General features: G+C 30.7%; 1 protein-coding gene across 3 annotated transcripts in view; it reads left to right on the top strand.

Moving 5' to 3' along the window:
* Positions 1 to 439: 439 nt before the first annotated feature.
* LOC145966614 (uncharacterized) overlaps positions 440 to 12,367 on the top strand; it is a 34,917-nt gene continuing 22,989 nt past the window's right edge. The window contains exons 1-2 of one of the 3 annotated variants that reach the window (XM_083090827.1): positions 440 to 752; positions 2,377 to 2,464. In XM_083090827.1, coding sequence (XP_082946953.1) covers positions 2,393 to 2,464 — 72 coding nt within the window. In that variant the 5' untranslated portion in view covers positions 440 to 752; positions 2,377 to 2,392. Of the gene's footprint in view, positions 753 to 2,376; positions 2,465 to 12,367 lie in introns of those variants that run through there. The other 2 variants (XM_083090829.1, XM_083090828.1) reach the window with 2 other exon arrangements.

Here is a 12,367-nt window from a genome sequence, read left to right as displayed (position 1 = left end):
TCAATTAAAAGTTACTAGAATACGCAAGTTACGCTTACGCAAGTTACGCCGCATGTGACGGCAGCCTGAGTCTGATTGGCGTATGCTCTTAATTTTGACTGAATCTAAGAGCATAGACCAATCAGATTCACGAATTTTACAACAGTTGCAAAACAGCTTTTCCTGCTGAACGCAGCCAATAAGGAATAGAAACTATTCACCAATAAATACGCGGAACAGAAAATATTCGCCAATAGGAGCAGAGAATAAATACTATTTCTGTTCTTATTGGCCGCATTCAGCGGACTCAACCGCTAAGTAGCAGTCGAACATGATTGGTTTCTACTTTCAGGTCCGACCAGCGTCGAATTACATCGGAAAATCTAGTAATGTTGCCCAACTGTTGAGTCCGCTGAATGCGGCCATTGGCTGCGTTCAACAGAAAAAGCTGCTTTGCAACTGTTGTAAAATTCGTGAGCCTCATTGGTGTATGCTCTTAATTTTGACTGGATCTAAGAGCATACACCAATCAGATTCACGAATTTTACAACAGTTGCAAAGCAGCTTTTCCTGCTGAACGCAGCCATTTCCTGTTGCCTAACATTGTGCAAGGGGCTTAAGAGATTTTATATACAAAACAACATATTATGGTATTTTATTTTAATTAAGATGAAAATCTAAGAAAATAAATTTATTTATCTCAAATTTTGAGGGAAGTGCACTTCTTCAAAATACATCTTTTTACATGAAAAACATCTTGTGTGAATAACAAGGTTTGTAAAATTGCTTAATATTGTGAAAAAAATTCAATGATTTAAAAATTTTGGATAAATAATTTATCATATCAAACATAAAAATATAAAAGTATGCTGTCATAAAAATTATATGCAAAATTTATAATTTTTTTAAATGAAATTATTGAAGGTAAAATTTATCTTTGATGTTACATTAGCTAAAATTTTTTATATGACAAATAAGTTGTTAGATTCCTTAGAAGATTGAAGAAAAGAAGGACTTGTTATTTTCTCAAATAGAGTCATAGTTTTGATAAATATTTATACTTAATTTGATCTGCTTTATTTAAATTTTAATAAAAATATAATGAATCAATACATTTTTGCATAAAAAAAATTTGAAAAATAAGAATCGTTACTTGACAATATAAAAACAGTCATTAAGCGATAAAAAGTGCTCCTTGTAAGAGTAAGGAAATTTACCTTAACAATGAAATACTGGCGATATGAACATATGCTGTAATGAAAAAGTATATGAAATTTGAATAAAAATAAATACTTTCATGTGTTTATTATTTACAGTTTGTTTATTTATTATTTAGTGAAGTTCATATCATGGTGATTTTAATGCAACGAAATCCATAATTGTATAATTTCACAAGTTTATAACATTCCATGCAAAGTGACATACAACAAAATGCAATGAAGTCTATAATCACATCTAAATTCTAGATCATCTAGAATCTTATATAGATTTGGGACTGTCAATATAAACCAAGATTCATTCAACCTCGCTTTAAATATATGATGAGGCTTATATTTATATAATTCCAATTATATGAGTTTGTAGCTTTCCACATGAAGCAAGATTTATATTGATCAGTGCTTTCAATGTGTGATAAAATAAAATCTATATACAATTCCACATGGATTTGCAACTTTCAATATAATATTAAATTCAAATATATACAAGAATAAATTTCTAAAGTATACAAAAAGATGCAGTCCATGTGGAATTATATAAATATTAAGATGATATATAATATAAATGTTAGATCTCATCACATACTGAAAGCACTGGTCGATATGAGTAGACTTCGCTTTATATGGAAAGGTGTATCCATGTAGAATTGTACAATTATAAACATTGTAGCATTTGAATGCCATTTTTTCCATAAAAGTTTTAAACCTATATGAAATTATATAATCATAGAAATCCATGGCATTAAAATTAGGTGATAAACTTAATACAAATTCAATAAACAATAAATAGTAAATGCTTGGAAATGTTTATTTTTATTCAAATTTCATAAACCTTTTCATTGCAGCATGTGCTTATATCGCCGGTATTTCATTAATATAACAAATTTTCTAATTTTCATAAGTGACATTTTTAATATATAATAATTCTTTTTATATTATCGGGCGACGATTTTATTTTTCAAACCTTTCGATGTTTTTATACAAAAACATCGATAAAGCATATTTTTATTAAAATTTAAGCGGAGTGGGTCAAACTAAACACATTTATATTTTTTAACATATATTTTAACAATTTATTATCTCATTTTACACACACACACACGCGCGCGCGCGCGCGCGCACACACCCATATATATATATATATATTTTTTTTTTTTTGAGAAAGAAATTTATATTTTAGGTGATTGTATAAAATAATGTTCTCGAAAAATGTCAAGACAACATTATTGTGTGGTTCAAAAATACTGAGCAATTCTTTTATGTTTGAGGTATGTATACATAAATAACAGATTATTATTCTTTTATATAGACGTTGTTCATTTGTATAAAAAATTCTCTATAGAAAACTCTCTGTATAAATAGCTTCCTAAAATAATGTTTTTAAATACATAAAATACATATAATTGAAAAAAATCAATTATATTAAAGTATAGTTATAAAAAATATTAAAAAAAACTTATGATATAATAATATGTATGTTTTTATTAACATATTAAATAATGTAAATATACATATAACTTTAAAAGCTTATTCATTTGCTTATTTTAGAAATAAGATGTTTAACATTCAAATGTGTGTGTGTGTGATAAAAGATATATGTATATAATATATACACGGGGGGAATTTGTAATGATGAGAGAGCATTGAAATATTTGCACAATTTTATGATATAAAAATATATATAATTATTTTTTTTATGAAATAAAAATATATATAATTATATTTTTAATTATAATTATATCTTTAATTATAATTACTTTAATAATATAATTTATCAAGTGACACGATAGCATCGCGATGTCAAATATGTAAAAGAACAGGATTTGATCATTGAGAGTTATTGTTTTCAATATATATATATATATATATATATATATATATATATATATATATATATATATCATAGCTTATCCGGAATTTTATGTTAAATAAACTTTCGATTAAAATACCTCAGGAACTGAAACTGTAATGAAAAATCTAACAGCACTTTTCTGATACAATGTAGGTACAAGCTTTCGAGTGCCAACAGTTTGAATAAAATTGGTACAGTCAATCTATAATATGATAATCATATACTAGAATATTTCTTTCGTTCTTCAACTTTCAGATTCGCATACATGTTCACACCTTGTTCATATATATAGGGTGTATGAAAACTTTTCGCATTCCCGAAGTGTGAAGGTAGATTGACTCAAATTAAGAAGGAAGGTCCTATTTGGAGAAAGGTAATTAGGTAGTCATTAAAATATACAGGATGTCAGGAAATTTTTCGCAGTCCCGAAGTGTGAAGGTAGATTGGTTCAAATTAAGAAGAAAGGTCCTATACTATTTTGCGATATTCGTAATAATTAATGAAAAATTAATTAAAGAAGATCGGCCAATGCGCGTGGCTAGAAGTGCGTGGCGGTGAAGGCGGTCTCACTGTAACATAATGGCGGCGCGCGGCGAAGCGGTGATTGGGGAGGGGAAGAGCCTTCTCCGCGCGCCTACACACTTATCGCTCCTCCCCTCCCTAATCACCGTTATATTGAGACCGCCTTCACCGCCACGCACTTCTAGCCACGCGCATTGGCCGATCGTCTTTAATTAATTTTTCGTTAATTATTGTGAATATCGCAAAATAGTATAGGACCTTCCTTCTTAATTTGAACCAATCTACCTTCACACTTCGGGACTGCGAAAAATTTCCTGACACCCTGTATATTTTAATGACTACCTAATTACTTATTAATATTAACAAATTATACAGAAAACATTTCGTTTCTTTGAAATTATAATACATTATTTTATTAAATAACTTATTATTTTCTAAATAACATTATAATTCTATTTAAAAATGATAATTAATCAATAAAAATGAACTAAATGTTTTTCATATAAATTGTTAATATTAACTAATCTTCATAATGTAACACACACACACGTACGCACGCGCGCACACACACACACACACACACATACACAAAAAAAATAAATGACGAAAAAACAGAACGAATAAAAACAGCATTAAACATTAAATAAATTTGAATTCACTTGATTTGAAAAAATCAATAATAGATGATAAATCGATACAAGTGTAGAAACACCATTTTTACTCCCTCATTTTATATTTTCTCTCAATCTCTCTCTTTTCAACAATTTCTCTTTCTCTCTCCCCTTCTCTCTCTTTGGCTTTTCCTTCTTTTTTCTTTACTTTCTTTATTATCTTTTCATTTTCTCTCTTTCTTTCAATTCTCTTTTTCGATCTCTCTTCTTCCTCCTCCTCCTTTCTTATTATTTCATTTTCTCACTTTTTCTCTCTAAATCTTCCTCTCTCTTATTATTTTATCTTTTTTCTCTTTTTTTCTCAACCTTTCTCTTAATCTCTCGCTCTCTTTTATTATTTTTTTCTATTATTCCTCCTCTTTCTTTTTCGCTCTTACTTCTCTATCTTTCTCATTATTTCATCTTTTTCTCTCTTATCTCTTACTCTTTCTTTTTTGTCTCATTTTCTCTTCCTCTTTCGCATGCGTTCCTTTATTTGTATCTCCTTCATCATTCTCTCTTTTGTATTTTGTCTCTTTCTCTCTCTCTCTTTCATCTCTTAATCTCTCTCTTTATTTCATTCTCTCTCTTTCTCTCTTTCCCGACCTTTTTTTTTTTATTCCATTATCTTTTCATTCTCTCTCTCAACCTTTCTCTTTTCTATTTCTCAGTTTCTTTTTCTCTCTCTCTTTCTATCTTTCTCAATTATTAGACCTGGATGATATCGTTAAGAACATATCAAAGTCACCTTGAAATTTTTTAAATACCTATTTTTTATCCCATATTTTTATAGCTTACTTCGAGATTTTTTCAATTATAAAAACACAATTGTTTTAAGAAAAAATATATAACTATTAATTGCAGATTATATTTTTTTAACTATGTGTTTTCTTTACGCCAATTGATTCATCTCATTATTTTGTGCATAAAAGTTTTGAGGTAAGATCATCGAAAAATAAATATTTTACGAGATATTTTATAGTTTATTTTAAAATTAAAAAATTATTTCAAGTTTTATAACTTGAAAAGTACTTAATAATACTTAATAATACTTTGTTATAGTGTTTTGGAAAGTTCTCGAGATAAGCTAGAAGAATATCTAATAAAAAATGGGAGCTTCTGTTTAAAAAATTTAAGGTGACCTTGCCCTGACTTTGGCGATGCCATCCAAGATCAAATTGATAAGATCAGTAAATAGATCATTTTAAACTTTACAATTTTTCTGAAACATTTTTATATAAAACTTATATTTTTAAGGGTCCTGATCTTTTTTGGACACCCTGTATATATACATATTGTTAATTGCAAATTATATATTTTTTCTTCGAAACAAGTATGTGTTTTCTTTACACCAATTGATTCCTCTCATTATTTTGTGCATAAAAGTATTAAGGTAAGATAATCGAAAAATGAATATTTTACAAGATATTTTACGGTTTATGTAAAATTAAGAAATGATTTCAAGCCTCATGACTCGAAAAGTACTTAATGAAAACTAACTTAATTATAGTGTTTTGGAAAGCTCTCGAGATAAGCTACAAGAATATGCAAAAGCATATAGGGTGTTCCATTTAAAAAGTTGGAGGTGACCTTCACGTGACCTTCAGGTGACTTTTCAAGGTCAAATTAATGGCACCATCTTACGTCCCCCTCGAAACCATACAACTTTTGTCTGAAATATTTTTGTCTGTCGCGCTCAGTTTTTGAGATATTCGGCTGATACGGGTGGTCTGCGACACCCTGTATACAGGGTGATTCAAAATAACCCCTGTGTCCCTGAAATGACATATTCTTGAATCAATTCTAAGACGATTTTTCCTTCGGCAAAATTTCGTCCGAAGCTTAGTTTTTGAATTATTAAAGGAAGTAGTTAACGTATGACGGGTCGAATACAAGAGGCAGGCAAGGGTGGCGCGATTCACCGTCAGACGCGGGAGCTTACGCGGGGCGCCTGCTGCGATCAGCTGATCGCTATACACATACAGACACACATGCGAACACATACATTGTCTCTCTGTCTGTCTGTCTGTCTGTCTCTCTCTCTCTCTCTCTCTCTCTCTCTCTCTCTCTCTCTCTCTCTCTCTCTCTCTCTCATTCGCTCACTCACCTGTAAATTTTTTTTTTTTTTTTTTACGAGAGAGGGGAAAATGCATTTTATACATACCCACCGGTCGATCCAGTGAGTTATGTGGGACTCGAGTACCAAGTCGAATTACCAACTCGGTACTCCCTACCCACTAAAAACCCCTCTCTTTTCACAAATTTCCTTTAACACACTGTCCCTCTGACTTCCCGAGATCTGTTTTCACATAACGTCAAAAAATAGTTATTATTAATGTTCGATGACTTTTGATGTATTGCTGTAATTGCTTGAAGGAGAAATGAATTTTCCGATAGATCGTACGTTCTCAAATTTTACGTAGATATCACGTTGCGAAAGACAAGAAATCCACACTAAATTATTAACTGAAAGTTTTTCTTCTTTCATGAACTGTATTCTTTTATAAACTTTAACGTAATCACATTTATTTACTCACTCGATGAGACGAGAAATTTACTAATGACTCTATCACTAATCACTATTAATCACTGTCGAATAATAACTGTTGGCGATTAAAAATCACTCGATGAAAGAAACACGCACGGACACGTTACTACACGACACGACGACGCGACAATGCGACGATAATTACTCGGCGACTGCAAGCAGTTTTTTGTCATGGTAGGTTGCGGTAGGTTAAGGTACTACTGGCGCTATCGAACGCGATCATGTGTTCGATTGAAGAATGCGGTAAACATAATAAACATTTAACATATTAATATTATTATTATCATGAATGTGTGTGATATCCATACATCGTATGATATCTATTTAAAAATTAATTAGATTAAATAAGTGTTTTTAAAATATTTATTACTTTTACTATTATCATATAAAATATTAATATTAAATATTTATTTAAGATAATAGTAAAAGTAATAAATATTTTAAAAACACTTATTTAATCTAATTAATTTTTAAATAGATATCATACGATGTATGGATATCACACACATTCATGATAATAATAATATTAATATGTTAAATGTTTATTATGTTTACCGCATTCTTCAATCGAACACATGATCGCGTTCGATAGCGCCAGTAGTACCTTAACCTACCGCAACCTACCATGACAAAAAACTGCTTGCAGTCGCCGAATAATTATCGTCGCATTGTCGCGTCGTCGCGTCGTGTAGTAACGTGTTCGCGCGTGTTTCTTTCATTCGAGTGATTTTTAATCGCCAACAGTTATTATTCGACAGTGATTAATAGTGATCAGTGATAGAGTCATTAGTAAATTTCTCATCTCATCGAGTGAGTAAATAAATGTGATTACGTTAAAGTTTATAAAAGAATACAGTTCATGAAAGAAGAAAAACTTTCAGTTAATAATTTAGTGTGGATTTCTTGTCTTTCGCAACGTGATATCTACGTAAAATTTGAGAACGTACGATCTATCGGAAAATTCATTTCTCCTTCAAGCAATTACAGCAATACATCAAAAGTCATCGAACATTAATAATAACTATTTTTTGACGTTATGTGAGAACAGATCTCGGGAAGTCAGAGGGACAGTGTGTCAAAGGAAATTCGTGAAAAGAGAGGGGTTTTTAGTGGGTAGGAAGTATCGAGTTGGTAATTCGACTTGGTACTCGAGTCCCACATAACTCACTGGATCGACCGGTGGGTATGTATAAAATGCATTTTCCCCTCTCTCGTAAAAAAAAAAAAAAAAAAAATTACAGGTGAGTGAGCGAATGAGAGAGAGAGAGTGAGAGACAGACAGACAGACAGACAGACAGACAGAGAGAGAATGTATGTGTTCGCATGTGTGTCTGTATGTGTATAGCGACCAGCTGATCGCAGCAGGCGCCCCGCGTAAGCACCCGCGTCTGACGGTGAATCGCGCCACCCTTGTCTGCCTCTTGTATTCGACCCGTCATACGTTAACTACTTCCTTTAATAATTCAAAAACTAAGCTTCGGACGAAATTTTGCCGAAGGAAAAATCGTCTTAGAATTGATTCAAGAATATGTCATTTCAGGGACACAGGGGTTATTTTGAATCACCCTGTATATACAGGGTGAGCCATTTTAATTAACGCACGCAATTATTTCGGAAACAAAGCATTTTAGAGAAAAATGTTTCAGACAAAAGTTTTATGGTTTCGAGGGGGCCATAAGATGGTATCATTGGTTTGACCTTGAAGAGTTATTTGAAGGTCACATAAAGGTCACCTTCAATTTCTTAAATGGAACCTACTATTTGTCATTGCATATTCTTGTAGCTTATCTCGAGAGCTTTCCAAAACACTATAATTAAGTACTTTTTTGTTAAGTACTTTTTGAGTTATGAGGCTTGAAATAATTTCTTAATTTTACATAAACCGTAAAATATCTTGTAAAATATTCATTTTTCGATTATCATACCTTAATACTTATACGTACAAAATAATGAGAGGAATCAACTGGTGTAAAAAAAACACATAGTTGTTTTGAAGAAAAAATATGTAATTTGCAATTAACAATTCCATATTTTTTCTTAAAAACAACTATGTATTTTCTTTACACCAATTGATTCCTCTCATTATTTTGTACGTATAAGTATTAAGGTAAGATAATCGAAAAATGAATATTTTACAAGATATTTTACGGTTTATGTAAAATTAAGAAATTATTTCAAGCCTCATAACTCAAAAAGTACTTAACAAAAAAGTACTTAATTATAGTGTTTTGGAAAGCTCTCGAGATAAGCTACAAGAATATGCAATGACAAATAGTAGGTTCCATTTAAGAAATTGAAGGTGACCTTTATGTGACCTTCAAATAACTCTTCAAGGTCAAACCAATGATACCATCTTATGGCCCCCTCGAAACCATAAAACTTTTGTCTGAAACATTTTTCTCTAAAATGCTTTGTTTCCGAAATAATTGCGTGCGTTAATTAAAATGGCTCACCCTGTATATATACAGGGTGTCGCAGATCACCCGTATCAGCCGAATATCTCAAAAACTGAGCGCGGCAGACAAAAATATTTCAGACAAAAGTTGTATGGTTTCGAGGGGGACGTAAGATGGTGCCATTAATTTGACCTTGAAAAGTCACCTGAAGGTCACGTGAAGGTCACCTCCAACTTTTTAAATGGAACACCCTATATGCTTTTGCATATTCTTGTAGCTTATCTCGAGAGCTTTCCAAAACACTATAATTAAGTTAGTTTTCATTAAGTACTTTTCGAGTCATGAGGCTTGAAATCATTTCTTAATTTTACATAAACCGTAAAATATCTTGTAAAATATTCATTTTTCGATTATCTTACCTTAATATTTTTATGCACAAAATAATGAGAGGAATCAATTGGTGTAAAGAAAACACATACTTGTTTCGGACGAAGTCACCCTGTTTTGAATCACCCTGTGTATATATATATATATATATATATACACAGCGTGATTCAAAATAACTTAATTGTCCTTAAAATGACACATTCTTGAGTCAATTCTAAGACGATTTTTCCTTCGGCAAAATTTCGTCCGACGTTTAGTTTTTGAATTATTAAAAGAAGTAATTAACTTATGACGGGTCGGATACAAGAGGCAGGCAAGGGTGGCGCGATTCACCGTCAGATACGGGTGCTTACGCGGGGCGCCTGCTGCGATCACCTGATCGCTACAGACATACACATGCGAATACATACATTCTCATTCTCTCTCTCTCTCTCTCTCTGCCTCTCTCTCCCTCCCTCACTCTCTCTCTCTCTCTCTTTCTCATTTGCTTATTCATTTTGTCATTATTATTCTTACTTAAATTATTATTTACTTTTTATTATTATACATTTTCGCTTTAATTATTATTATTTTAAATTGGTTTTTTTTTTTTTTTTTTTTTAACGAGAGAGGGGAAAATGCATTTTATGCATACTCACCGGGCAGTCCGGTGAGTTATGTGGGACTCAAGTACCAAGTCGAATTACCAACTCGGTACTCCCTACCCACTAAAAACCCCTCTGTTTCGTGAATTTTCTCGAAAATTATCAATAATCCTGTAAAAAAATATATTGGAAAATAAATAAAATCTCAGATTACCAGCTTTACGTGTAAGATAGATTAGATTATGGTACGATTTTAGGCAGAAAACATTTCTTGTGAAGTAACCCGTTCAATCTTCTAGTAATTTAATTTTATCCGGACCAGGTTCGTAATTACTTAAATTTAGCACTAGAAAAGTGGATAATTAATATAATACAATTTATTTCAACTATTAATATTGCTGTTTAAAGTCGCATGCTCGAATTTTTAAATGAGTTTAAAGCTTTAAGTTAAAAAATTACGACTTTAGTCAGCACGGGAAACGCTTTGTAGATCCAGCCTATAATATCTATAAAATATAACTATGAAAAATTATGAAAAAATAATTATGAAAATTATTAATTAAAAAATGTTTGAATTTTTTATAATACCTTCTCTGACTTTTCTTGTATATTATGTTTTTTTATTTGTTTTAAGTGTGGAATATATGTAAATATTCTTCTTCACTTATTTGATTTTCTAAATTAATGAAACTATGTACATCTGGACCATGTACATCTATCATATTAATTAATGATTTGCAGTTATCCTCTTCGGTATTTCTTTGCATCAACAGTACGTGTTCTGAGTGTTTAAGATATGTCATTTCAATTTGTGTTGTATTTCCATAGGTGTGGGGATGATCGTATCCACTTCCCGTAGATCTTATATCGTATATAAAAAGAAATTTTCCAAAAAATCTTTATTATATTTAATTTTTTTGTTAATATATATTTTACATCAAATGCTTCAGACGAGTATTTTTCTTGTATATGTACAAACATTTCCAGCAATGATCTATTGCATAATAAAATCCTTTTGGAATTGCATTAAACATCTTTTGCCAACTCGTATTTCGTTAATAAATGCACTCATAATATTAATTTTATTTTGTTGTTCTAGATTCATGCTATAAGCATGCAATTCACTGCATTTGCCATATTTGAATTTACTATTAAAAATGTTAACCAATCATTGAATAATTTCAACACTTCATAGATGTATTTCCATTGTATAGAGACTAAAAGTCCATTTTTCCCACACCATTTAATTGCTAATGTATTTTTATTCGAAAAAATTTGTGCTGCCATTTTAATGTTTCGTCTTTTCGTCAAGATGTGCTTTACTTTGATTATGAGATATTTTTAAATCTCCTTCATTTAATATTAATAATTCTTTTAAACATGTTTTATCGACAAAGGCTTTTTTAATTTGAAATCCAGAATCTAATAATTGTTTCTTGCCAATTTCAATAAATGAGGAACATTTGAATAGAAAAATATTTCTAATGAATTGTTTGAAGGAAGCATAGTAAAACATTTCTTTTCGATATCTGTCTTTTTCTGTGGAAGAATCAGGAACATTAAATTCCAATTTATAATTCTTTCCACAATTTCATATTGATTGGATCCATATCATATGTTACAGTAATATAATAATTATCATATAGCTGTATGACAGCAAATAAAATATCGCGAGACATTACCATATCAAAATTATAATACACAGACTGGCTCCAATTTTTGAACAAGCCTCGAGCCATAATGAATTGACAAGTTTCATGAGATCTGTAAACTTTTTATTGTTTTCGTTCTATATATCTAATTTGTTAGAAACGTATATATCATCAAACGTAAGAATAGTTAACTTTTTCGATGTTGAAAGATTATGTCCTTTACTCGACATTATATTGATTACGTGTTTCAAAATGCCAGGTGATAAAATTAGTGACCGAATTTTGCAGAGTTGATGGACAAGGTAATGGCATTTTCTTTATCTTTCTCAAATATTGGTAAGTTTAGTGATCGCAGAGAAATAACAGATAACTTCAGGCGATCATTTAACACGGCTGTTTCTCGATGACATTAATACGGCAATTTGTCCAGATGTAAATATCTTTTTCAAAGTATTGATGACAATTACTTCAGTTTTCTTTTGTTTATCCGTTGACATTTTTGTTAATTCTGTTGTAACTGCATTATTTGGATATTTAATTGTTCATTTTTTTGTTCAATTTCTATTTTTTTTCTAATAGT

This window comes from Camponotus vicinus, unplaced genomic scaffold (genome assembly GCF_025532165.1).
Source record: "Camponotus vicinus isolate PSW18456_S1 unplaced genomic scaffold, iyCamVici1.0 SCAF_2, whole genome shotgun sequence".
In the NCBI taxonomy this organism is placed as follows: Eukaryota; Metazoa; Arthropoda; class Insecta; order Hymenoptera; family Formicidae; genus Camponotus; species Camponotus vicinus.
Note: the sequence above shows the minus strand (reverse complement) of the source record. Positions and strands in the feature narration are given on the sequence as shown.